The sequence below is a fragment of the Tachyglossus aculeatus genome, chromosome 26 (assembly GCF_015852505.1).
Source record: "Tachyglossus aculeatus isolate mTacAcu1 chromosome 26, mTacAcu1.pri, whole genome shotgun sequence".
NCBI lineage: Eukaryota > Metazoa > Chordata > Mammalia > Monotremata > Tachyglossidae > Tachyglossus > Tachyglossus aculeatus.
Window position 1 is genome coordinate 4,353,923 of NC_052091.1, and position 24,600 is coordinate 4,378,522.

The 24,600-nt window shown below is 59.1% G+C and overlaps 1 protein-coding gene across 1 annotated transcript; it reads left to right on the forward strand.

Annotated features, from left to right (window-relative positions):
- Positions 1-4,753: 4,753 nt before the first annotated feature.
- On the forward strand, positions 4,754-24,419 carry PLEKHG2 (pleckstrin homology and RhoGEF domain containing G2). The gene is made up of 20 exons (XM_038767672.1): positions 4,754-4,858; positions 8,423-8,502; positions 13,952-14,271; positions 14,540-14,640; positions 15,073-15,139; positions 15,265-15,311; positions 15,424-15,574; positions 15,875-16,006; positions 16,476-16,658; positions 18,898-18,990; positions 19,099-19,185; positions 19,394-19,427; positions 19,520-19,621; positions 20,282-20,374; positions 20,590-20,628; positions 20,933-20,949; positions 21,091-21,285; positions 21,814-22,723; positions 23,017-23,404; positions 23,780-24,419. Exons 2-20 carry the CDS (start codon positions 8,454-8,456, stop codon positions 24,417-24,419), a joined length of 3,648 nt encoding a protein of 1,215 aa, XP_038623600.1. The 5' UTR covers positions 4,754-4,858; positions 8,423-8,453.
- Positions 24,420-24,600: the final 181 nt, after the last annotated feature.

A 24,600-nucleotide genomic window follows, 5' to 3' on the forward strand; every position in this document is an offset into this window, starting at 1 on the left:
GAGGACAGGGAAAGTCACTGTTTTTTGTTGTGTTGCTCTTTCCCAAGCACTTAGTACAGTGCTCGGTACACAGTAAGTGCTCAAATAAATGATTGAATGAATATTATTATTAATAAGAGTAAGTTCGAGGTATTGTGAGTAGGTTGGTATTAGAGGAGCAGCATGGTGTAGCGGATTGAATACGGGCTTGGGAGTAAGAAGGTCATGAGTTCTCATCCTGACTCTGCCACTTGTTTGCTGTATGACCTTGGGCAAGTCACATCACTTCCCTGTGCTTCAGTTTCTTTATCTGCAAAATGGGGATTGAGACGGTGAGCCCCACATGGGACAGGGACTGGGTCCAATCTGATTTGCTTGTAATAATAACAATAGTAAAGTTGGTATTTGTTAAGCGCTTACTATGTGCCAAGCACCGTTCTAAGCGCTGGGGTAGATACAAGGTCATCAGGTTGTACCATGTGGGGCTCACCACAGCACTTAGTACAGCGCCTGGGACATAGTAAGCACTTAACAAATACCACCATTATTATTATTAGGAGCGAAGTGGGTGGGCTGGATTATTCCTGTCCCACTCCCTGAATGCCCCAGCCCCATCCTACTCCTTTCCTTTAATCCTGCTCCAGTCGTGCCCCTCTCCCTGGCCTTTCCCCATCCCTAGCCACCCCCCGCGCCCCGTCCTTCCCACCACAGGATTGGAGCTGGATTAGGGCCGGGCTGCTCAGGGAATGAAGGCCAAGACAGGGGCCTGAGGGCGGACAAGCCTGAATGAGGGCATTGTGCCGGACTGGGCAGTGCCAGGCAAAGCAGGGGTGGTGTGGGTGGCTTGGGGGTGGGAGGAGAAGGGCGGTTAACAGGGAGGGACCAGGCCAGGAGGGGATTCCTGCTCTTTCTCCCCCATCTCACTGTGTCCCTGTCTTGCTCTGTCTTATTTGGTTCTCCCTCCACTTTGGGAGGACTGGAGAAAGAGAATATGTGGGGAGGGTGGGGAGGGAATGAGGGAAGAGAAGGAGAGACAGAGAGAGAAAGATGCTTAGCCTGACTCGACCCTTGTGGGGTGGGGAGCGGGGAAGAGGCCGGGCTGAGGCTCCCGTTTTTTTTCCAGCAGCTGGGAAGAGTCGAGGGAGGGGCTCCAGACACACCCTGGGGAAGGGGGAGAAGGGACCGGATGCCACGGTCAACTTGGGGGGAAAACGGGAAAGTCCTGCAGCGGATCTGGGACTCGGGTGTCCCCCTCCGGGCTGCTCAGCTGATTTTTTTTTTAAAATGTTATTTGTTAAGTGCTTATTATGTGCCAGGCACTGGACTAGGCGCTGGGGTAGATACAAGCTAATCTACCCTGTCCCACATGGGGCTCCCAGTCTTAGTCCCCATTTTACAGATGAGGGAACTGAGGCCTAGAGAATCAATCAATCAATCGTATTTATTGAGCGCACTGTGCTAAGCGCTTGGGAAGTACAAGTTGGCAACATATAGAGACGGTCCCTACCCACCACTGGGCTCACAGTCTAGAAGAAGTGAAGGGACTTCCCCAAGGGCACGTTTAGCATTCCCTCCTGCAGCAGGATGGATGGGAGTCAGATCTCATTCATTCAATCGTATTTATTGAGCGCTTACTGTGTGCAGAGCAATCAATCAATCAATCAATCGTATTTATTGAAAGCTTACTGTGTGCAGAGCACTGTACTAAGCGCTTGGGAAGTACAAGTTGGCAACATATAGAGACAGTCCCTGCCCAACAGTGGGCTCACAGTCTTAAAGGGGGAGAGCACTGTACTAAGCGCTTGGGAAGGACAAGTTGGGGAGGACTGCCGGGAGAGAAGAACGGAGGGGGGCCCGGAGATCCGGGAGAGGGGACGAGGAGAAATGGGGGCTCTTCCTTCCACCGAAATCCCCGCGGCGGGGAGACCTCCCCGGGTGGGCTGGGGAAAAGAAGAAGCAGGAGAAGGCCGAGATGACCTCAGTAGGCCGGGTGGAGGGGTGCGGGACGGGATGACCCCGGGAGGCAGAGGGGTGGGGGCTGGAGGAGGGGAAGGAGCCGCTTTCTATTCTGGTGCCTCAGTTGTTTTTATTTCCAAAAAATCTGGAGGAAATTCGGGAGGAATGTGAAAGGGGCGGGGGGGGAGGGAGGGTATTTTAGGAAGGGGAGGGGGGCCGGCTGCCTGGGACCCAGCCCGGGATGGAGTCCGGAGGAGGGAGGGCCTTCTTTCTCCGGCTCCCCCCCCGCCTTTCTCCCCCCCCCGCCAGTAGACAGACAGACAGACTGACTGACTGACTGCCCGGACGCCTGGGTTCCCGGTTTCCAGCCCGGGCCTGGGGGGAGAGGGGGAGAGGGCCAGGCGGGCTCTAATGAATATTCACCAAGTCCAGTTCAGGGAGACTTAACCCTTCGATGCCCGGGCCTGGGAAGGGTTAACTCCCCCCTTCTTTTCTCCCCCTCCCCCCTCCTCAGCCGGCGGGAACAGGAAATGAGGCTGGGCAGGGCCTGGGGGGCGGGGGAGGGGGTCTGCCCCTCCGCCCCCTCCCCCCTCTGAGCCGTAGCTGGGCCGGCTCCCCTCTCTCTCCTGTCCCCCCCCCCCCCCGTCTCTGTCTGTCTGTCTCTCTCCAGTGCCGGTGCGGGGCTCCAGATGTGGCCCCCCCGGGGCGCCTGCCGCCCCCCGCCCCTTTTCCCCGGTCCCCCCGCCATCCCGCGGCCCAGGGGCCGGGCCCGGGGAAGTCGGAGCCGGGGGCGGCCTCGGACCTGAAGCCGGGGGCAGCGGGGATTCCCGGGGCGGGGGATTCTCCCGCCTCTTCTCCAGGCCTTCCCGCTCCTCCCTTCTTCTTCTTTTCTTCTTCTTCTTCTTCCCAGCCTTCTTCTTCTTTTCTTCTTCTTCTTCCCGGTCTTCTTCTCCTCCTTCTCCTTCTTCTCCTCCTTCTTCTTCTTCTTCTCCTTCTTCTTCTCCTTCTTCTTCTCCTTCTCCTCCTCCTTCTTCTTCTCCTTCTCCTCCCCCTCTTCTTCTTCTTTTCTTCTTCCCGGCCTTCTTGTTCTTCTTCTTCTCCTTCTTTTTCTTCTCCTCCTCCTCCTCCTCCTCCTCCTCCTCCTTCTTCTTCTTCTTCTTCTCCTCCTCCTCCTCCTCCTCCTCCTTCTTCTTCTTCTCCTTCTCCTTCTCCTTCTCCTTCCCGACCTGGTTGGGCGCCCGGCGTCCGTCGGGGGAGTCCTGTGGGTCCTCCCGCCGAGGTGGGGAGCGGCCGGGGTCGGTCTGTCTCCTCCGTCCGGTGCCCCCCGCCCCCCGTCCCCCCCCCCCAAGCCGCCCCCCCCCCCCCCCCCGGGCCCGGGCTCGGATGGTGCGGCCCCGGTCCGGAGGGGCCCGGGCCCGAGGCGTCAGGAGTCCCCGTCCCCGCCCCCGCCCCCGCCCGGCCCCCCAGGGCCCCCGGACCCCCGGACCCTCGGACCCGCCCACAGCCTCGACGGCAGCGGCGGCGGCGGCGGCGGCAACACCGCCCACCTGGGGAGGTGAGAACACCCGCCAACCCCGGGGGGAGCGGCGGGGGCAAGGCCACGGAAGGCAAGGCAAGGGAGAGGGAGAGGAGGAGGAGAGGGGGAAAGAGGAGCAGGGGAAGAGGAGGAGGAGAGGGAGGAGCAGGAGCAGGAGAGGGAGGAAGAGGAGCAGGAGAAGAAGAGGGAAGAGGAGAGGGAGGAGGAAGAGGAGGAGAGGGAGGAAGAGGGAAGAGGAGAGGGAGAAGGAAGAGAGGGAGGAAGAGGAGGAGAGGGAGGAAGAGAGAGGAGGAGGAGAGGGAGGAAGAGAGAAGAGGAGGAGAGGGAGGAAGAGGAGGAGAGGGAAGAGGAGGAGAGGGAGGAAGAGGAGGAGAAGGAGGAAGAGAGGGAGGAAGAGGGAAGAGGAGGAGAGGGAGGAAGAGGGAAGAGGAGGAGAGGGAGGAAGAGGAGGAGAGGGAGGAGGTGGGGGAGGAAGAGGAGCAGGAGAAGGAAAAGGAGGAGGAGAGGGAGGAAGAGGAGCAGGAGAAGGAAGAGGAGGAGGAGAAGGAAGAGAAGGAGGAGAGGGAGGAAGAGGAGCAGGAGAAGAGGAGGAGTAGGAGAGGGAGGAAGAGGAGCAGGAGAAGAGGAGGAGTAGGAGAGGGAGGAAGAGGAGCAGGAGAAGAGGAGGAGAGGGAGGAAGAGGAGCAGGAGAAAGGAGGAGGAGGAGAGGGAGGAGAAGGAAGAGGAGGAGAGGGAGGAGGAGGAGGAGGGAGCGGACAGAAGCCGCTTTGTGTGTCCGGACGGAGGCCCGGGATTGGGGGCGATGGAGCAGTGTCTGGAGCCCACGGTGGGGATGGGCCGGGGGGCGGCGGATGGAGGGGGGGGGGCCCGAGGAGGGGGGGCTCGGAGGGCGGGGCCGGGGGGGAGGAGGGGGAGGATGGGGAGGAGGAGCCCGCTCTGCGCCCCGGGAACAATGGGGAGGGGGTGGGGCGGGGGAAAGGGACGGAGGGACGGGGGGAGGGAGAGAGGGAGGGAGGGAGGGAGGGGGCGGGCAGGCTGCCCCCCCCCCGCCCCCGCCTTGGGGAGCCCGGGGGTCCCGGCCCCCAGCGCGGCCCTGCCCCCAGAGCCCGAGGGAGCGGCGGGGCGGGACCCCCGGGACGGGCCCCGGGACGGGCCCCGGGACGGGCCCCGGGACGGGACGGGCCGGGCCGGGACTCCCCCTTCTCGGGGAGACCCCCCCCCCCCCCCAGGGCCCAGGGACGGGGCAGGGAGCCGGCGGGGCGGGGTGGGGTCGTTGAGGATTGCCCCGGACCGGAGAAGAGCCGAACGGGTGAAGCGAAATCTCTGGGGTAACGTTCTCCATTCCCCACCAAAGGACCACTTGAGGCTGCAGCAGGAGGGATGAAGGTTAGACTTCAGGAACAACCTCGCCAGAGGAGGGGTGGGAAATTGGGAGCGGTGAGACGGGGGGTTCTCCTTTTTGGGGTTCTCTCTGTGGAGCGGAAGCCCCTTTGTCGTTGGTCGGGGGAACGGAGGCAGGGGAAGGGATGGGCTGGCCTCCCCACAGGACCCGTATATCTGTTTGTACAGATTTATTAATCTATTTGTTTTACTTGGACAAATTTACCATTCTATTTATTTTATTTTGTCAATATGTGTTGGTTTATTGTCTGTCTCCCCCCTTCTAGGCTGTAAGCCCGCTGTTGGGTAGGGACCGTCTCTATCTGTTGCCAACTTGGACTTCCCAAGCGCTTAGCACAGTGCTCTGCACACAGCAAGGGCTCAATAAATACGACTGAATGAATGAATGACTATGTTGCCAACTTGGACTTCCCAAGCGCTTAGTACAGTGCCCTGCACACAGCAAGCGCTCAATAAATACGGCGGAATGAATGAATGAATATGTTGCCAACTTGGACTTCCAGAGCGCTTAGTCCAGTGCTCTGCACACAGTAAGCGCTCAATAAATACGACTGAATGAATGAATAGAGACACCCCTCTCTTCCCCACCCCCCTTCCCTGTCTCTGCCACCCCCGGGAAGCCCTCCCACCACCTAAGGGGCATAGACCCCCCACCCCTGACCCTTCTGGCCGGAGACCCCAGGCTTCACATGTTTTGTTGTCTGTCTCCCCCCTTCTAGACTGCGAGCCCGTCGTTGGGTAGGGACCGTCTCTATATGTTACCAATTTGCACTTCCCAAGCGCTTAGTACAGTGCTCTGCACACAGTAAGCGCTCAATAAATACGATTGAATGAATGAATGAAGCAGCGCGACCCCCAACACCCGAGGTCAGGGGTGGTAGTGGTTGGTAGTGGCTTCTTTTTTTTTATTATTAAGCGCTTACTATGTGCAAAGCACTGTTCTAAGCGCTGGGGAGGTTACACAGGGGGCTCACGGTAGTGGTTCACAGGCTCCCAGAGTATCCGAGGGAAACTGGACGTGAGCTCAAAAGGAAAACCTTTCGTTTTGTTGTCTGTCTCCCCCTTCTAGACTGCGAGCCCGCTGTTGGGTCGGGACCGTCTCTATATGTTGCCAACTTGGACTTCCCAAGCGCTTAGTCCAGTGCTCTGCCCACAGTAAGCGCTCAATAAATACGATTGAATGACTGTGTGAGTGGTTGCACTTGCCCTGTCTGTGGCTCGGTTTGATTCAGCTCCAGGCCTCTGCGGGGAACCCCAGGCCTCAGACAGCTCCCTGCAGGGCCCGCAGTCTGCCCCCCTCGACCCCCCTGGGGAAGCCCCCAGATTAGTCCCTTCGTTCATTCCTATTTATTCATTCAGTCGTACTTACTGAGTGCTCACTGTGTGCAGAGCACCGTGCTGAGCGCTTGGAAAGTACAGCCCAGCAATAAAGAGAGAGACGGTCCCTGCCCGCGGGGGAGGGGGATTTTGGGGGGATGGCCGGGACCCAGGCGTCCTAACTGCCAGATGGCCTCCTCCAGGAGGCCTTCCCAGACCGAGCCCTCTCCTTCCCTTCCCCACAGCACATGTATATATGTTTGTACGGATTTATTACTCTATTTATTTATTTTACTTGTACATATTCTATTTATTTTATTAATGTGTTTTGTTGTCTGTCTTCCCCTTCTAGACTGTGAGCCCCCTGTTGGGTAGGGACCTTGTCCTAACTTCCAGATGGCCTCCTCCAGGAGGCCTTCCCAGGCTGAGCCCTCTCCATCCCCCCCGCCTTACCTTCTTCCCTTCCCCACAGCACATGCATATATGTTTGTACGGATTTATTACTCTATTTGATGATGCTGGCATTTGTTAAGCGCTTACTATGTGCAAAGCACTGTTCTAAGCGCTGGGGAGGTTACAAGGTGATCAGGTTGTCCCGGGGGGGGACTCGCAGTTTTAATCCCCATTTTACAGCTGAGGTAACTGAGGCACAGAGAAGTGACTTGCCCAAAGTCACACAGCTGGCAACTGGCGGAGCCGGGATTTGAACCCATGACCTCTGACTCCGAAGCCCGCGCTCTTTCCACTGAGCCACGCTGCTTCGTAAATACTCTATTTATTTTACTTGTACATATTCTACTTATTTTATTTTGTGAAGATGTTTTGTTTTGGTCTCTGTCTCCCCCTTCTAGACTGTGAGCCCGCTGTTGGGTGGGGACCGTCTCTCTATGTGGCCAACTTGGACTTCCCAAGCGCTTAGTCCGGTGCTGCGCACACAGTAAGCGCTCAATAAATACGATTGAATGAATGGCGGGGCCCAGAGTGAGCGAGGCAGAGAGACTGGCCTTAGATGGGGTGGGAGAGGGAATTTCTCCAGACCCTGGGCGCGCCTCCTTTCCCCTCCCTTCCCCTGCCCGGCCGTGAGAACCGGCTTCTTTCCCGCCCTCTCCCCACCCCCGCCCTTCCCCAGGGACCCCGGTGTCCCCGCCTCCCCCCCATGGCTAAACCCCCTCTCTCCTCCACGCCCATAGGGTCCTTTTCATTCATTCAGTCCTATTTATTGAGCGCTTACTGTAGGCTGGAGCTGTTGGGTGGGGAAGGGAGGGTCCCTCTGACTGGGGGTCGAAGCCCTGCCCCCCCCTCCCCTCCTTTCCCGGGCCCACCCGGCCCTCTCTGCCCCTCCTCCAGCTCAGGGGTGGTCCTGGGGCCTGGGCCTAGCGAAGCAGCATGGCTCAGTGGAAAGAGCCCGGGCTTTGGAGTCAGGGGTCATGGGTTCCAGTCCTGGCTCTGCCGCTTCATCATCATCAATCGTATGTATTGAGTGCTTACTGTGTGCAGAGCACTGTACTAAGCGCTTGGGAAGTACAAGTTGGCAACATATAGAGACAGTCCCTACCCAACAGCGGGCTCTTGTCAGCTGGGTGACTTTGGGCAAGTCGCTTCACTTCTCTGGGCCTCAGTTCCCTCATCTGGAAAATGGGGATGAAGACTGGGAGCCCCCTGTGGGACACCCTGATCGCCTTGTATACCCCCAGCGCTTAGAACAGTGCCTTGCGCATAGTAAGCGCTTAATAAATGCCATTATTATTATTATTACTGTCCCCCTCTGGGCCCTGGTGGGGGGGCGGGTGGGGGCTGCCCTGGCCGTTTGGGACTCCTGGGTTCGGAGAGGGAATTGTTCACTCGGGAAACAATGGCAGGGAAGGGGGAGGACGGCGGCTGCCCAGAGCGGGTGGGGAGGGGGGCTTCCTGCCTGCCCTTCTTCCCTGGCGACTGGGCAGCCAGCGGGGACCCCGGCATCCATGGTTCCCGAGCATCCAGGATTCCCAAGCAAAGGGGGAGGGGGGGTGGGTCTTGGAGGAGGATCCGGAGATGGTGGGGAGGGGTCCATACAGGCCCCCCGCACCCCCCACAGTCTTCTAGACTGTGAGCCCGCTGTCGGGTCGGGACCGTCTCTATATGTTGCCAACTTGGACTTCCCAAGCGCTTAGTCCAGTGCTCTGCACACAGTAAGCGCTCAATAAATATACGATTGAATGAAATGAATGAACCCCCCCGGCCTCTGTCCCCCAGCTCCAGGTCCACGGTTGGAGATCACCCCATCATGCCTGAGGGTGCCCAGGCCCGCCACCTCCGGAGATACAGCCCGGCCGGTGAGTAAGTGCCAGAGACAGTCACTGTGTATTGAGCGCCCACCGGATGCCGAATACTGGACTAAGCGCTTGGGAGAGGGCAGTCTGACAGACTCATTCCCGGCCCACAAAGCGCCCACAGTCTAGAGGGGGAGACGGACGTTAATATAAATAAATAAATGACAGATACGGACGGAAGCGCTGGGGGGCTGGGGAGTGTAAAGGGAGCAAGTCAGGGTGACGCAGAAGGGAACGGGAGAAGAGGAAAAGGGGGGGCTTAGGGAAGGGCTATGGGTGAGATGTGCTTTCAGTAAGGCTTTTAAGTGGGGGAGTCATGGTCTGTCGAATATGAGGAAGGAGGGCATTCTAGGCCAGAGGCAGGACATGGGTGAGAGGTCAGTGGTGAGATAAATGAGATAGAGGGGAGAAGGTTAGCCTTAGAGGAGCGAAGTGTGCAGACTGGGCTGTGAGCCCGCTGTTGGGTAGGGACCGTCTCTATATGTTGCCAACTTGGACTTCCCAAGCACTTAGTACAGTGCTGTGCACACGGTAAGTGCTCAATAAATACGATGGAATGAATGAATGAATGAGTAGGGAGGTGAGATAGGAGGGGGAAAGGTGATGGAGGGCTTCAGAGCCAATGGGGAGGAGTTTTTGTTTGATGCAGAGGTGGATGGGCAACCACTGGAGGTTCTTGAGAAGACTTTTTTGTTCTGTGTGAATGTGTTTTGGAGTGCCTCTATGTGGAGCGTATCTTTATGGGTGTGTCCGAGAGAATGAATCCGGAGGAGGTGTCCAAGTCGCTGCGCAGGTCTGAATAGGTGTGAGGGCCTTTGGGTCTTCCGTGAAGGTGCGTTGTGTGTTCATGGGATTGTATGCCTGAGTGTTCAAGAGGGTCCGTGTCTTTTGAGGGTCAGTGGGTGTCTCAGGAAGTGTGGCTGAATGTCTGCGTCTCCCCCTTTTAGACTGTGAGCCCACTGTTGGGTAGGGACTGTCTTTATATGTTGCCAACTTGTACTTCCCAAGTGCTTAGTCTCATCATCAATCGTATTTATTGAGCGCTTACTGTGTGCAGAGCACTGTACTAAGCACTTGGGAAGTACAAATTGGCAACATATAGAGACAGTCCCTACCCAACAATGGGCTCACAGTCTAGTCCAGTGCTCTGCACACAGTAAGCGCTCAATAAATACGATTGGTGATGATGATGATGATGATGTGTCAGGCCCGCAGACCCACGCCGACACACTCAGAGGTTTGTGTGGAGGGTGTGTGTCTGGAGCTCTGGACCCACGCACACGTGGCTGGCAAAAGTGGTGCACCTGCGAGTGTGTAGCGTGTGTATATATATGTGTGTGTGTGTTTGTTCCGGCCCAGAGCAAGCGTTGGTGTGCTGGGTGTGAAGCTTGAGTCTGCTTTCTCTTTCCGTTTTTACCAGGTCAGGCCTGGGTGGGGAGACAGGGGAGGGGAGGACGGGACAGGAAATGCAAAAACTGAGTAACAGAGACCTCTGCCCGGGAGCTGGAGAGCCGGGAGCCGGGGAAAGGAGTCCAGCCCCAGGTTTGGGATGGGGAACCGAGGGAGGAAAAGGAGAGGAGGATGGAAGGGGGACAGAGGAGAAGGGAAGGAGGAGGGACCGTTGGAAAGAGGGACCTGGGAGGGGCTTCTCTGGGAGAGATAACTCATTGAGGGGTGCCGGAGAGAGAGAGAGACAGAGAGTGAGGGAAACTGAGCTCCGGGGGGTATGTGGGGGAGCAAATATGCTCTGCTGGGGGGAAACTGAGGCCTGGAGAGGGCGGGGGCCCCGGGAGGGATCTGGGTCAACCCTATATACTCACTCTACTTCCTCACTCAGGGTTTATCTTCCCTTTCCTTCCCCTCCCTGCGGCACAAGAGCCTTCTCCCTTAATAATAATAATGATGGCATTTATTAAGCGCTTACTATGTGCAAAGCACTGTTCTAAGCGCTGGGGAGGTTACAGGGTGATCAGGTGGTCCCACAGGGGGCTCACAGTCTTAATCCCCATTTTACAGATGAGGTCACTGAGGCCCAGAGAAGTTAAGTGACTTGCCCAAAGTCACCCAGCTGACAGTTGGTGGAGCGGGGATTTGAACCCACGACCGCTGACTCCAAAAAGCCCGGGCTCTTTCCACTGAGCCACGCTGCTTCTCCCTTGCCGCTTGGCTTCCTGTGTCTCCCTTCCAGGCGCCCCCAGCTGAGTGCACACATGCGGCCCACACACATGATCACACATGGCACACACACCTGTGATCATGAGAGACCAAACACCACTAACGTTCTTCCCCTTTCTCTCTTTTTTTGTTTAAAAATGGTATTTTTTAGTCTCAATACGGACCAGGCCATTTACCGAATACCAGGGTAGATAGAAGATAAGCAGGTTGGACGCAGTTCATGTCCCACGTGGGGCTCACGGCTTTAATACCCATTTTACAGATGAGGTAACAGAGCCACAGAGAAGTTAAGTGACTTGCCAAAGGTCACACGCGGCAGACAAGTGGCGGGGCCGGGACAAGAACCCAGGTCTGTCAAACTCCCAGGCCCGAAGTCTATACGTTAGGCCACACTGCTTCTCGGCTGCTTCTCAGGTTGCAAAGGCTGGAGTGGAGGGGCCGGGAAAAGGAGGGCTGCGGGACGGTCAGTCGTCAATCATATTTATTGAAAGCTTACAGAGCACTGACTAAGTGCTTGGGAGAGTATCTGTAATTTATCTGCAATTAATTCATATTAATGCCTGTCTCCCCCCCTAGATTGTTTAGCTCCCTGTGGGCAGGGAATGTGTCTATTTATTCATTCATTCATTCAATCGTATTTATTGAGCGCTTACTGTGTGCAGAGCACTGGACTAAGCGCTTGGGAAGTCCAGGTTGGCAACATCTAGAGACGGTCCCTACCCAACAGCGGGCTCACAGTCTAGAAGGGGGAGACGGAGAACAAAACATATTAACAAAATAAAATAAATAGAATATGTACAAGTAAAATAGAGTAATAAATACGTACAAACATATATACAGGTTCTGTGGGAGGGGAAGGAGGTAAGGTGGGGGGGATGGAGAGGGGGACAATATATTTATTGTTACATTGTACTCTCCCAAGTGCTTAGTACAGTGCTCTGCACACAGAAAGCACTTTCTATCCCCCCCGCCCCCCCCCCGAGACTGTAAGCTCCCTGTGGGCAGGGAACGTGTCTATTTATTGTTATATTGTACTCTCCCAAGCGGTTAGTACAGTGCTCTGCACACAGTAAGCACTCAATAAATATGATTGAATGGACAAATGAAGAATAATAATAATAATGGCATTTATTAAGCGCTTACTCTGTGCAAAGCACTGTTCTAAACGCTGGGTAGGTTACAAGGTGATCAGGTTGTCCCACGCGGGGCTCACAGTCTTAATTAATTTTGTTAATATGTTTTGTTTTGTTCTCTGCCTCCCCCTTCTAGACTGTGAGCCCACTGTTGGGTAGGGACCGTCTCTATATGTTGCCAACTTGTGCTTCCCAAGCGCTTAGTACAGTGCTGTGCACACAGTAAGTGCTCAATAAATACGATTGAATGAATGAATGAATCCCCATTTTACAGATGAGGTCACTGAGGCCCAGAGAAGTGAAGCAACTTGCCCAAAGTCACACAGCAGAGCCGGGATTAGAGCCCACAACCTCTGATTCCCAATCCGGGGCTCTTTCCACTGAGCCACGCTGCTTCTTTTAATGAATACAGTATAACAATCAATCAATCGTATTTCGTATTTATTGAGTGCTTACTGTGTGCAGAGCACCATACTAAGCGCTTAGCACTGTACTAAGCGCTTAGCAACAGACACATTTCCTGCCCACAGTGGGTTTACAATCCAGAGGGGCCCGGGTAGAGAACATGGGTGCAAGGATTGTGAACTCTGGGTGTTGAGGCAGGAGGGAGAGAACCAAGGGTGCCGGGTTTGAGACATCTTGGTGTGGGTGGCAAGGTTGAGGCCTGGGGAGGAATGCGCAGAGAGCGGGGTGGGTGGGAGGGAAAAGGGTGGGAGGCGGGAGAGCAAGTCGAGTGCAAGTGAGCAACGCGGGAGTGGACACCTCAGTCAGTAGTGCAAGACGTGTGAGGCAAGAGGGGCGTGTGATGGGAGCAATAGTGAGCAAATAGTGCACCATCGGTGAGCGAGCTGATCAGGGCCGCGTGAGCCGGTGGTGCACGATGGGTGGATAGGACCTGGGTTCTAATCCCGGCCCCGGCACTTGTCTGCTGCGTGATCTTGGGCTAGTCACGCGTGAGCCGGTGGTGCACGATGGGTGGATAGGACCTGGGTTCTAATCCCGGCCCCGGCACTTGTCTGCTGCGTGATCTTGGGCTAGTCACTTCCCTTCTCTGGACCTCGGTTCCCTCACCTGTAAAATGGGGATTTAGAATGGGACGTGGAGTGTGTCCAACCCGATTAACTTCTATCTACCCTAGCGCTTAGTGTAGTGCCTGGCACGTAGTAAATACCTAACAAATACTATTAAAAAAAAAAAAGGTCAGCAGGGGCACATGAGTCAGTAATGATGATGATGGTGATGGTATTTGTTAAGCACTTACTATGTTATTTGTTAAGCTCACTGTCTTGAGCTCCGGGTTGGATAATAGTAATAATAATGGCATTTATTAAGTGCTTACTATGTGCAAAGCACTGCTCTAAGTGCTGGGGAGGTTACAAGATGATCAGGTTGTCCCTTGGGGGCCACACAGTCTTAATCCCCATTTTGCGGATGAGGGAACTGAGGCACAGAGAAGTGAAGTGACTTGCCCAAAGTCACACAGCTGACAAGTGGCGGAGTCAGGATTTGAACCCCTGACCTCTGACTCCAAAGCCTGGGCTCTTTCCACTGAGCCACGCTGCTTCTCTACTTGCTATGTTATTTGTTAAGCTCACTGTCTGGAGCGCTGGGTTGGATAGCAATAATAATAATAATGGCATTTATTAAGCGCTTATTATGTGCAAAGCACTGTTCTAAACGCTGGGGAGGTTACAAGGTGATCAGACTGTCCCACGGGGGGCTCACAGTCTTAATCCCCGTTTTACAGATGAGGGAACTGAGGCCCAGAGAAGAGAAGTGACTTGCCCAAAGTCACTCAGCTGACAATTGGTGGAGCCGGAATTCGAACCCATGACCTCTGACTCCAAAGCCCGGGCTCTTTCCACTGAGCCACGAAATGGAGTTGGACACGCTCCCTGTCCCGCGTGGGGCTCACAGTCTCAATCCCCATTTTACAGATGAGGCACAGGGAAGTGAAGCGACTTGTCCAAGGTCACACAGCAGACAAGTGGCGGGGCCGGGATAGCGCTCCTCAGTGTGTGTGTAAGGCGAGCAGGGTTTTGTGAGCCAGTAGTGAGCGGCGGGTGGGCAAGGCAGGTACCCAGGCAGGGGTGCCAGGTGGGCAGACGCCCCTCCGTCCTGACGTTGGGCCCGTCCCCCCCCAGCGCCCGCTCGGCCCCCGCCACTGGCCATGGCTTCCCGCGGCTCCGGCAGCAGCACGTCCCTGAGCACCCTGGGCTCCGGCTCCGAGGGGGAGCGCCCGCCCAGCCTGGGCTCCTCCGCCTCCTCCGCCTCCCTGGCCGACGGCCTCGGCCCCCCGACGGCCGGCCCCCCGGGGCCACACATCAGCCTCGACCTGACGCCGGTGGGGGTGCTGGGGGAGCCCGGCGCGGGCGGGGGGAAGCCCTCGCACCTGGAGCGTGTGGCCCTGGAGATCGTCGAGACGGAGAGGGCCTACGTGCGGGACCTGCGGAGCATCGTGGAGGTGAGACGCCCCGGCCCCCGCTCCTCGGCCCTCCAGTCCCGACCAGAGGGATCCCCCCATCAACTCCTCATCCCCACTCCATATCTTGGGATGCCCTGAGCTTTCATTCATTCGTTGTCGCGCTTATTGAGCGCTTACTGTGTGCAGGGCACTGGGCTAAGCGCTTGGGAGAGGACCGTAGAACAATAAGCAGCCCATTCCCCGGCTACAATAAGCTATCACTCTGAGCTCTGACCGCTGCCCTCCCCCTGACTCCCATCCATGCAAGGATTACCTGGGCTGTCTGGTGAGCAGCGAACACCTGGAGCTGCAGCCGGAGCAGCTGGAAACCCTGTTCTGCAACATTGAGGACATCTACGAGTTCAACAGGTCATCATCATCCTCATCAATCGTATTTATTGAGCGCTTACTGTGTGCAGAGCACTGTACTAAGCGCTTGGGAAGTACAAATTGGCAACAAGGTCAGGGCCGGACCCTCCGTCGGCGGGCGGTGGGGGGTCACCCTTACCCACTGTCCGGGTCAGGTAGAGTGACTTTGGGCCAGAGGGGCACGGTCTGGGGGGGATCTTTGGGTGCTTCTGAGAGCTGGGGTAGCTTCCCTGGTACCACAGAGCTGCAGGGCCTTGGGGGTAGTTGTTTTTCTTGGCCATGGGGCTCCTCCCCTTGTGCAGTGGCAGCGTGGGTGCGGTCTCCGGGGTGCCGTTTTCTAACCGCGAGCCAGGGTGGGGAGGGGGAGGCGTCTCCCCTTCACGACCCGGGGCTTCCTTGGTGACGTGTGATGTGGTTCCCCGGGCGGCCCAGAGAACTGCTGGAAGAGCTGGAGAGCAGCAGCAGCGCCCAGGGCATCGCCGAGTGCTTCGTCCAGAGGGTGAGGCCCTCGTTCCCTCTCCCGGGCCACGGCCGGACCCTCGGGCGGGGGGCACGGGAGGCGGGCGGATGGGGAGCATGGGGGCTGGGGGGTGGGTCCGCGCCGAACCGTCGTCTCTTCCGCAGAGTGAGCAGTTTGACATCTACACCCTGTACTGCATGAACTACCCCAAGTGAGTCGTCTCCCCGGGCCCCTGCTCCCGAGCCCCTTCCTCCCCACCCCACCCTCGCCCTCCCTCCTCTGGGGCCTCGGGCCCTGACTCTGCGCGACCCCCTGTGCCCCAGCTCCCTGGCCCTGCTGCGGGAACTGTCAAGCTCCGAGCCGCTGTCCCGTCTCCTCCGCGAGCGCCAGGCCCGGCTGTGCCACTCGCTGCCCCTGCAGAGCTACCTGCTGAAACCCGTGCAGCGCATCCTCAAGTACCATCTGCTGCTGCAGGTCGGCTCCGCTGGGAGGGCCGGGGAATGGGGCGGCTGGGCCGGGATGGGAGGAGTGGGGCCCGAGGGTCAGCACGGGACCATCCGCTGATGGAAAATGAGGAACGAGGGGTGGGAGACAGTGTGGCCTAGGGACAGTCCATCAATTTATTGTGCACAGAGCACTGTATTGAGTGCTTGGGAAAGGACAGGGATTCCCGGGGGTGGTGACCGGAGAGATCCGGGGTTCAGAGCTCCCTGGGCCAGGGCCGTGTGGGAGTCGGACTCCAGGGTCCGAGCCGATCCGGTCCGGCCCCCGCAGGAGCTGGGCAAGCACTGGGATGAGCGGCACGGGGGCTACGAGGTGGTGGAGGAGGCCATCATCACCATGACGGCCGTGGCCTGGTACATCAACGACATGAAGCGCAAACAGGAACACGCTGCCCGGCTGCAGGTCGGGGGCCGGGCCCAGGGGTGTCGAGGAGGGGTGGGGGTAGGGGCTGCGACGTGGTGGGGGCTCTTTTGAGAAAGAAGAAGTGGGAGTCCAGGAGGGACCGGGGGGGGACTGTGAGGAAGGGGGTCCAGGGAAGACCAGGGTGGTTGGGGAATGGGCGGTGGGAGTCCAGGAGGGACTGGGGGGGGGACTGTGGGGAAGGGAATCCAGGGAAGACCAGGGTGGTTGGGGAATGGGAGGTGGGAGTCCCGGAAGGATGGGGAAGACTGTGAGGAAGGGCATCTAGAGAGGACCAGGATAATTGGGAAGTGGGTGGGGGAGAATCTGGGAAAGATGGGAAGGACTGTGGAGAAGGGGATCCGGGGATGTCTGGGATTGGGGTGTGGCGGGGTGGGAGTCCAGGAAGGACGGGAAGGATTGTGGAGCTTGGAAGGATTTGGGGATTGGTGTGTGTGTGTGTGTGTTTCAGGAGGTTCAGCAGCGCCTGGTGGGCTGGGGGGGCCCGGAGCTGAGCGCCTTCGGGGAGCTGGTCCTGGAGGGGACCTTCCGGGGGCCGCGGCTCCGCCGGGAGCGCCTGCTCTTCCTCTTCTCCCGGATGCTGCTGGTAGCCAAGAGGCGCGGAGACACCTATGCCTACAAGGGTCACATCTTTGTAAGTCCTGGGGTCAGGGGCCGGGGGGCTGGGACGGGGACGGAGGCAGGGGCCGGGGCCAAGGGAGGTGCCAGAGATCAATCGGTCTAGAATATGAAGTGAATTATCAATACTCATTTGTTGAATAGTATGTATAGCGCTTGGGAGAGTCTAATAGTATTGATTGAATGGTCAATACTCATTTATTGAGTAGTGATACTCCCCCCTCCCCATCCCCTCCGCCTTACCTCCTTCCCCTCCCCACCGCACCTGTATATATGTTTGTACATATTTATTACTCTTTTTATTTTACTTGTACATATTTGTTCTATCTATTTTATTTTGTTAATATGTTTTGTTTTGTTGTCTGTCTCCTCCTCCTAGACTGTGAGCCCGCTGTTGGGTAGGGACCGTCTCTATATGTTGCCAACTTGGACTTCCCAAGTGTTTAGTACAGTGCTCTGCACACAGTAAGCGCTCAATAAATACGATTGAATGAATGAATAGTATGTATAGTGTTTGGGAGAGTCCAACAGAGTTTGGTTTTTTATGGTGTTCGTAATGCTTTCCATGTGTCAGGCTGTGCCCTAAGCGCTTGGGGAGAGACGAGCTAATCAGATTGGACACAGTCCATGTCCCACTTGGGGCTCACAGTCTTTATCTCCCATTTTTCAGATGAGGAAACCGAGGCACAGAGAATCAATCCATCAGTTGTATTTATTGAGCCCTTGCGATGTACAGAGCACTGTACTAAGCACTTGGGAGAATGCAACAGAATTAGCAGATATGTTTCTGCCCATAACAAGCTTACAGTCTAAAGGGGGAAGTTAAATGACTTGCCCGAGGTCACACAATAGAGCGGCATTAGAACCCAGGTCCTTCTGATTCCCACGCAGGTCTGTGCTATATCTATTAGGCTGTGCCGCTGCCTGTTGGTAGACACCGTCCCTGCCTTCAAGGAGCTTTCAGTCTAGAGAGGGACACGGATATTAAAATACATTTCAGATAGGGGAAGGGCATAAGTGCTGTAGGGGTGGGGATGGGACGACCATCATAGTGCTTTGGGGTACAGCGCCAAGTGCGTAGGTGATGCGAAGGGAGGGCGAATGGGGTGGGTGAATGAGAAGTGAGTCAGGGAAAGCTTCCTGGAGGAGAAGTGATACTAATAGTCCTCTGAAGGTAAAGGGAGGGTGGCGGTCTGTCGGCTTTGAAGGGGGAGGGAATTCCAGCCAGCGGGAAGCTATGAGCAAGGGGCCAGCAGCGAGACGGATGCAGTTGAGAAGGAGAAGTTGGTTACGCACACGAGTGAATGCTCGGACAGGAGGATGTGAAAGTTGCTATAGTAATAATAATAATAATAATGGTATTTGTTAAGTGCTTACTATGTGCAAAGCACTGTTCTTGGAGCCAAGTGCTCCCCAGTGGGTGAGAGAGACTAAGGACACCAAGGCCTGAAGTAGTAGATAGGGGTTTGTGGCATACAGAGGACAAGAGAGATGAAACAGGGCAGGCCTCCCGGAGGAGACGGGATTTCCTAAGGGTGGCGAAGAGTTGTGGTCCAGTGGATGTGATGGGGGGAGAGAATTCCAGGCAGGAAGGAGGGTGGGAGCCGAAGGTCGGAGAGAGAGATGAGGTACACTGAAGAGGTTGGCTTGAGAGGGAATGTAGAGAGTGAGCTGGAGTGTAGCGGGAGAAGAGACTGGGTGAGTAGGAGGGAGAGTGCTGATTAGAGGCAATGATAAGGAGTTTCTGCTGGATGCTGTCTCCCTCTCTAGACTGTCAGCTCTTTGTGGGCAGGGAACGTGTCTGTTTATTGTTGTATTGTACTCTCCCAATCGCTTAGTACAGTGCTCTGCACATGGTAAGTGCTCAATAAATGCTGTTGAATGAATGAATAATAATAATAATGATGGCATTTGTTAAGCGCTTACTATGTGCAAAGCACTGTTCTAAGTACTGGGGAGGATACAAGGTGATCAGGTTGTCCCATGTGGGGCACCCAGGCTTCATCCCCATTTTCCAGAGGAGGTTACTGAGGCACAGAGACGTGAAGTGACTTGCCCAAAGTCACACAGCTGACAAATGGCGGAGCCGGGATATGAAAGCGTGGCTTTCCACCGAGCCACGCTGCTTTGAGAAACAGTTGGACCCGGGGTCCCTGGCTTCCAAACATCTGAGGCTCCCTGGTGGAGGGGGGATGTGGAGGATCCTGAAATCCCGCCCCGATCCCCACAGAGCTGACCCCTGCCCCTCCCTACAGTGCTGTAACTTGTCTCTGAGCGAGAACCCCAAGGATCCCCTGAGCTTCAAGGTGTCGGACCTCACCATCCCCAAACACCAGCATCTCTTGCAGGTGAGGACCAGCAGCCCACCGGCTGACGGAGGGGCGGTCTCCTGGGTTGAGGGCCGGGGTCTCCCCAAGCTTTGTGTCCCACCTCTCACCGTCAAACCCCGGCTGCAGGCCAAGAACCAGGAGGAGAAGCGGCTCTGGATCCACTACTTGAAGCGGCTCATTGTGGAGAACCACCCGGCTTCCATCCCCCAGAAGGCGAGGCAGCTGAACCCCACTTGGGGCCTGGGGGGGACCGTCAGGGAACGCTGGGGCACCCAAAGTGTGGGGGTGGCCTGGATCACGGGGATGGGGAGAACTGGGGGATCCGAAGTGTCAAGGGGTCGAGGATGCTGGGGGGACCTAGGGAGGAATTGGGGTTGGGAGATTCCCACTTATCTCACCCCAACTCTCTCTCGTGTTCCAGGCTAAGCAGGTCCTGTTGGAGAATAGTTTCCACTGTGAGTGTGGGGCCAGGAATGGTGGGAGGGCAGGGCGGAGGGTGGTGGGTGGGGAGGACTGACCAAGCCTGCCCTCCCCCTTCCCTCTCCAGGCGCCCCTGAGGGCCGTCTGAGCCCCGAATTCCTCAGTCCCTCGTTCAGCTCCCTACGGCTCCCTGAGTCTCACAGCTTCACCCCTGGACGGAGGCCGGCAGGTAAGGGAGGGGTCCAGCCCCTGAGCCCCAGCCCCTCAGTTCTGACTCCCTGAGTTCTGACCCCTGAGCCCCGACCTCTGAGTCCAGATCCCCTGAGTCCCAACCCCTGACCCCTGACCCCTGGACCCCAGCCCTGACGCCTCCCTGAGCCCCAGCCCTTGAGCTCTGACCTCCCTGAGCCCTGATCCCTGAACCTTGAGCCCTGACCTCCACCTGAGGCCCACCCCCAAGGCTTGACCCCTGAACCCCACTCCTGGGCCCCGATTCCTTAGACCCGACCCTTGAGCTGTGACACCACCCCCCGAGCCGTGACTCCTGAGGCCCAAATCCTGAACCCTGGCCCCTGAGCCCTGACTCTGGGCCCCGACCCCTGAACTTCACCCCCTAAGCCCCAACCCCTCAGGCCCAATCCTTGAACCCTGAACCCACTGAATCCCAATCCTTGAACTCTGACTCCCCCCAAACCTTGAGCTGCGACCCCTGGGCCCTGAGCTCTGAGCCCCAACTTCCTGAGCCCTGACCTCCCCGGGGCCCAACTCCTGCTCTGCAGCCGTAGCCTCACTCTGCATCCCACCTTCCCTGCCTCCCTGGGCCCTAGACACCCCCTCCCCATGACTCTTCTAACCGTCCTGACCTCCCCCGCCCTGCTCCCCGATTTAGAGTCCTCAGCCTCGCTCTACAGCCCCGAGAGGTCCCGCAAACTCACGCCTGCCAACAGCGGCCTCCTCTCCCGCCGTGGACGCCGCCAGTCTGGTGGGTTGGGGGCATCGCTGGTGGAGGGGGTGGAGCGATTGTGCTGGAACTATACCTGGGGGTACTTTGGTTCAGGGTTTCCCACTCCCACACCTCTCTCAGCGCCCTTCTCCTCAGCAGAGCTAGGACATGGCCCCGGAGGAGATGCTGGGGGTGGGCGGGGGGGGTGATGGTTTGGGGACCCCACCCCACTATGTCTGCTGTTTTCCCCTCAGAGCCGGCCAAGGAGTCTCAGACAATGTTCCAGGACAGCGGTCAGTGTTCTGCGTTCCCCCTCCCGCCCACCCCGGCCCTCTCCATCCGTCTCACTGTGACCCTATCCCTCTCCAACTATTTCTTTCTCTCCCCAACCCCCCTATCCATCTGTGTCTCTCTCTGTCTGGGTCCGCATCTCATAACAAGGGGTCTGAGCAGGCCCGGACCCGCGCTGGCGGTGGGGGAGGTTTAGAAGCTGGAGGGCACAGTGGGGTCAAAGGAAAATCAGAGGAGGGAGCGGCATGGGAGTAATCCCTTCCCCTCTCTCCTTTCCTGTACCTGGTCGGACCACCCGAACCGCAGCAGACTCTAGGCTCAAGGTACGTGTGCGTGGTATATGTGTTGGCGAGTGTGTATGCCACTCCCCCTGCCCCACCACCCTCCCAACAGGGCCTGTCGGGAATGTCGGGACTCTGCCCACTCTGCAGGAGCTGAGCCCCTTCCCTCGCCGCTCTCTGCAGCACGCGGGCAGCGAGGGAGAGCTCTACCCTACCTCCGAGTCGATCCGCCCGGCGCCGGAGCCGGGGACCGGCCCTGCCGAAGACCCCCTGGAGGAGCCAGGGGTCTCACCCCTCCCCTCCAACCTCTCCATCACTGAGGAGATCCTGGAGCTGCTAAATCAGCGGGGCCTGCGAGAGCCGGGGGGCCCAGGCGAGGTAACTTGGGGCCGAGGAGGGGCTCGGGGGAGGAGGCATTTGGGGCCGGGGTTGGGGGGATTGGTGTGGGAGACTTGGGAACTCCCCCTGCCCCGTTAGTCTTCCCGGCCCTTCCCCTCTCTGGGTGCGGCCAAAATCTCCATCATCGCCGCCGTCATGGATCAGTTGTTTTATTGAGCGATTCCTAGGTAGAGCATTCATTCAATTCATTCAGTCGTATTTACGGAGAGCTTACTGTGGACAGAGTATTGTACTAAGTGCTTGTGGGAGTACAGTGCAACAATAAAGAGACACATTCCCTGCCCATGACGAGCTAGAGGGAAAAGGAGCAACTGCATTGGCCAGGAATCGAACCCGGGTCTCCTGCATAGGAGGGGAGAATTCTACCGCCGAACCACAAATGCTGCTGCGCCAAACGCTTGGGAGAGTCCAATACAAGAGAATTAGGAGCCACATTCCCTGCCCACGGTGAGCTTACAGCCTAGAGGACGACCTTACAGCTCGCCCCCATCCCCTTTGCTCTCCCAGCCGGCTGCCTGCAACGGCCCCCCAGGACTCGGGGAGGCCTCCAGGATCCGATCAAGAGACGGAACCCCGGTCCCGGAGGAGGAGGCTGTCCCAGAGCGCCGGCCTCCCTCCAGCAGCGACTCTTCGGAAGAAGAGGAGGAGCCGCCACCACCGGCCGAGCGGGAGCCATCCCCTCTCCACGTCCTGGAAGGCCTAGTCCGGGACGGCCCTCCCGACGTTCCCGAAGACTCCCGGGAGCGGGAGACCCGTGCCAAGTCGCCCAGCATCCCGCCTCTGACTCCTGGCCGCTCCCCGGACAGGGATGGGGAGAGCCCGGCCAGGAGCGGGGAGGAACGGGGTTGCCCGGACGATCCCAGAACGCCAGAGCCGGAGGGCGAGACGCCGGAGCCGGCAGTGGCGTCCCCCGGACGGGGCCCCGGGACGGAGGCAGAGGACGGCGCTGCATCCGCCCCCCAAACCCGGTCCGGCCCCGCTCGCCCGCCGAGCCCGGAGCTGGAATTCCGCTCCTGCGCGGAGATCCGGAGGGCCTGGCGGGCGATGGAGCAGGCGGGCGGCACGGGGTGGGATTCCCGGGGGGTGTCCCGGCTGACCTGCTCGGAGCCCCTGGTGATCCTGGAGGAGTCGGACCTGCGGGGGACGGGAGAGGGCGAGACCGTGGCCCGGTTCTGCCCGAGTTTGACGGAGTTGGCGATGTATCGGGAGGAAGGCGGCTGCGGGGGACTCCAGCGCTCGGAGAAGATTCTCACCCGGGTGCAGGCCCTGGCCCGCATGTACAGCGAGAAGGTTCAGCGGATGCAGTGGGGGGCCCGGGCCGCCGCCCCCGGCCCCGCCGCCCAACCCGTTAGGAGGATCCGAGGCCTCTCCCGCACCCAGCCCCGGGCCCCGCCCTGCTCTGAGCCGCTGCAGCCCGGTGGGTACCACCCGTGGCCGGGATGGTGGGAGGTGCCCTCGGGGTGCTGGCAGGAGCCAAGCCACCCCCGGAAATGGAGCAGAGGACTCTGGGAGATGGGATGGGCCACGGGGCCTACAGGCCTCCTCTTTTACGCCCGGGAAGCCTGGGGGAGGTGGACAGGCTGGTGGGGATCCTGGGGCCCCCTTTCTCTCTCTCTCCAAGGGAAACCAAGGGAGGCTGGAGGAGCTACGGAGGACAGCCGCAGTGACCCCCACCCCCTGATCTCTCCCTCCCTCCCTCCCTCTCTCCAGGCCCCCCTGTGGCCTTCGGCTTCGCCTTGGTGCGGGAGGCGACCCTGCCCTTCGCCTGCATCCAGGAGACCATCCCCCTGCTCCCCGCCGCCCGGGAGAGCGCCGTCTGGCTGGGCACCCAGTCTCCTGGGTCCCCGTCGCTGCCAAGATCCCACCCAGTAGAAATCGACGGGGCCCTGGACCACCCTGGACTCCCACCCGGCCCGGGCACCCAGAGCACGGCTGAGGCCCCATCTCCCAGCCCCAGCCCGCCTCTCAGCCCCTTCCCCAGCCGGAGCTCCCTGGGGAAGAAAACGGAACTGCCGGAGGCACCTGTGTCGTCGTCCTCCTCCCTCCAGGACTCTTCTCCCTGCAGCTCCTCCCAGCAGGCCTCCCTTCCCTCCTCCAGGCAAGCCTCCCCTCCCTCCTCCCAGCAGGCCTCTCCTCCCTCCTCCCCAGTGCAGGCTTCCCCTCCCTCCTCCTCCTCCCTGATCCAGGCTTCCCCTCCCTCCTCCTCTTCGTCCCCAATGCAGTCCTCCCCTTCCTCCTCCTCCGTCCAGGCCTCTCCACCCTCTTCAGCAGCTACGGCTGAAGTCCAGAGCCCTGCCGGGCCTCCCCGCGGCTCTCCCCAGCTCCCACTGGGGATTGGGCGTGGGGACGGTACGGCCGCCTCTGAGGCTGCAGAGGCCTCGCCACCCTCTGCCACCCTGCCTCTGCCCGAACCAGCTGTTGCCCTGCCCTGCCGCCTGGCCCTGGCCCCTCCAACCCGCCGCCTCTCCTCCAGTGCCGCCGCCCTCTCCCGCTACCTAGCCGCCTCGTGCATCAGTCAGAGCTTGGCCAGGAGGGGGGCCGGTGGGGAGGGCTGGGAGGGGGCCTCTTGGAAGCCCCCGGCCCCGCCCCGGCCGCTGCCACCTATGCCCAGGACCCCTCAGTCCCGGGCCCGCTCCCCGGGCTGCGTCCAGGAGGAACCGATCCGGGCAGCCCTCGCCTCGGGCCGCCAGCCTGGCTCGGCCCGGCCTCGTCCTTCAACCTCCGCCCCCGCCTCCCGGGCCCCCTCCCCACCCGGGGGTCTCTCCCCACCCCCCCGGGGCGCTCCCCGAGGGTGGGCCTGCCCTGTCCGGCCTCAGTCTCCCCCAGCGGCCCCCTGCGGCCTCACGGCCACCATCCTGACCCCCGAGCAGAGGGGCCGCCCGGGCCGGCTGGGGCGGGGGCCGGCCTGGGCCCTGGGAGACGGGAGTCCCGAAGGCGGGGGCGTGCGGCCCAGCTATTCCACTACGGTGAATATCCAGATTGGGGGCAGCGGGAGAATCTCGGCTCTGAGCAAAGCTCAGGTCAGCCTCACCCACCCCCTCCTGCCGCCCCCGGAGATCTCTGGCCTGCGCAGGGTCAACGGGAATCCCGTGGAGGCCGCCCCCCGGACGTGACCCTTCCCCCCGCCCCCATGGGACCCCTGGTGCCTGGGCCCTGCCCACCCCAGAAGGAATGGCCTAGGGGTCGGGGGCCCGGTTCTCCTCCCGGGGACACATGGCCAGGAGCCGCCCGGCTGGCGGCTGCCCAGTGGGTCCCCGGTGTGCCCCACCTCGTTAGGGCCCTTAAGTGCTTTGA